The 2,222-nt window shown below is 39.4% G+C and overlaps 1 protein-coding gene across 2 annotated transcripts in view; it reads right to left on the reverse strand.

The window, feature by feature from the left end:
- Window positions 1-322: 322 nt before the first annotated feature.
- The window catches only part of SRPX (sushi repeat containing protein X-linked), a 36,518-nt gene continuing 34,618 nt past the window's right edge, over window positions 323-2,222 (reverse strand). For both annotated transcript variants that reach the window (XM_039888178.1, XM_039888176.1), the window contains one exon: window positions 323-871. In XM_039888178.1, the coding sequence (XP_039744112.1) occupies window positions 821-871 (51 nt within the window). In that variant the 3' untranslated portion in view covers window positions 323-820. The remainder of the gene's footprint in view (window positions 872-2,222) is intronic.

The raw sequence follows: 2,222 nt of genomic DNA on the forward strand, positions 1-2,222 counted from the left end.
AGTGGGAAGCGGGGTGTCCTAGAATTCTGTAGGTAGATCTCTTCCTGGAATCCTAGGGCAGACAGGAGGAAAGGCATTCCTTCAGCTCTCTGCCTGCCTTCAGCCTTCTCCAAGTCATGGAGGGCTCTCTTCAGAAATCTGGGGTGTTGCTGAAGAGCAACGGGACCATCCAGCTACAGCCCAAGTAGCCTGGGAAACTTTCACTTTTCCACTTCCTCTGCTAGAGAAGTCACTGCATCTGGTGCTGAGAATCATAGTTCTAAAACCATTGGTCACACTGAGTAATAAGTACAGCTGGTACTTGAAGAAATGAGTTTTAATGAATTTGCTCCAAAATATTTTATTAGTAAGTTTTATATAAAAAAACAGGATTGAAGAAAGTTACCTGTCACACTGAATAGCATATAGAAAGCATGTATATGGTTGTAGTTTCTAATTTCTCTACAAAATTAACCAGCCATCATGGAATAAAGAGTTAGAAATAGTAAATAGTCATATCATTTTTTAGAACACTTCAAAGTACAAAAAGCATCGTGCTAATTTTTAAGTGCAAAGAAAGGTCATAATAAAATAGACTTTAAAAATTACAAATAAAAATCTGTACATCAAGGATATTTTTAAGGCCTTTCTGTGTGCATAGCACTATGTAGAAAGAGAAGAAGGACTGCAGAGAGAGGAACCATTACATCAGGTGTTACAGGTCTGGCCCATTTCAGCTTGCAGGGCCATCTCCTCTTTTCTCAGGGGGAAAGTATCAATCAGGTTGAAGAGGGCCACAGGTGTCACCAGGGAGACATAACGTTCCTTGTCCATGCCATGCTTATCTACTAGCACCATGCTGAAGGAATAGAGTGGGATTCGCAGCAACAACCTAGGGCAGACAAAGTGAAGAATATATCAAATCTGACAAGGGTTCTGGTGGACCAACCAGAGCTCTATAGTGACACTGTACGTAGACAAAAGATTAATACTACAAATGACTGAATCACCCTTTAGACCCTTGCTACTCAAAGTTTGGTCCTTTGGACCAGTGGCCTCACATGGGATCTTATTAGAAATGGAGACTCCCATCCTCCACCCCAAACCGACTAAAAGAATCTGCATTATTAGCAAGATCCCCAGATGACTGGCACGTACTTGAAGTGTTCAGCAGCACTGCTTTAGATTAATTATAATGGTCAGGAAGACATTAGTCCTGCAATGGTGCTATGTACCAGTAGTTACTACAAGGCATGTATAACAATGCTAACATTTTTTACATTAAATTGGAGTCAATCCAAGTTTGCACAAATACGTACATATTAGAACTAGGTCAACAATTATCAACAAGGGTGATTTTGCCCCACAGGGGACATGTGGCTTATCTGAACACATTTTTGGTTGTCATAATAGGGTAGTACCTTCTGGCCTCTGATGGATAGAGGCCAAGGATACTGCTTAACATCCTCCAATGCATAGGACAGCCCCCCACCACCAAAGAATTATCCAGCACCAAATGGCAATAGTGCCGAGGCCGAATAAGCCTGGACTAAATGAAGCTGATTGAAATATATTTCCAAACTTTGTAGTTCTGATCCATAGTCAGCTCAGGATTGCACAGAGGGGACTGAACTTGGCCTATACCCTAGGCATATTGACTTGGTTAATTATAATTTGTACCTAAAATAATTCCAGAAAGAATTTGAAGTGGTTTCAAAAGTCTGATGCTTTTGGTACTCTACCTCACAAGAATTTAAACTGTAAAAAAAATATATATATATATATGACTTTTATATCTATATAAACATGTTTAGATGAAAAAAAAAAAAATGGGTAGCTGAGCCCCGTGAAAAAATGAGTCCACTCAGACTCTTCTCTGGATTCTGTTTTTTTAGTTTAGATTTCTTGAGATTGCATGTGTGGCAGAATATATATATGCTGCCATCCAGATTTAAATGAAATATATTTTTTTTCCTCACGTAAATGAATCAAAGAAAAAAATTCATTCAAAATCCAAACTACCTATACTTTCTTCTGCCTTTTAAGAGGGAGTGTGAAGAAAGATGGGGATAATTTATATTTTATCCCAGTGGGGAGCTAAATTGCTAATTCACTTCTAGTGGCTAGAAATAAAAGTTTCCTGCAGTGGTAAGAGGGGAGCTCAGGGGTAGAATCTTTCTGGAGGTGCATGGAGTCTTTGAACTTGTAGACCATGAAGTTAGGTGGAGAGGGGGAAATCCTGG

The sequence above is a fragment of the Pteropus medius genome, unplaced genomic scaffold (genome assembly GCF_902729225.1).
Source record: "Pteropus medius unplaced genomic scaffold, Ma_sr-lr_union100, whole genome shotgun sequence".
Classification (NCBI taxonomy): Eukaryota; Metazoa; Chordata; class Mammalia; order Chiroptera; family Pteropodidae; genus Pteropus; species Pteropus medius.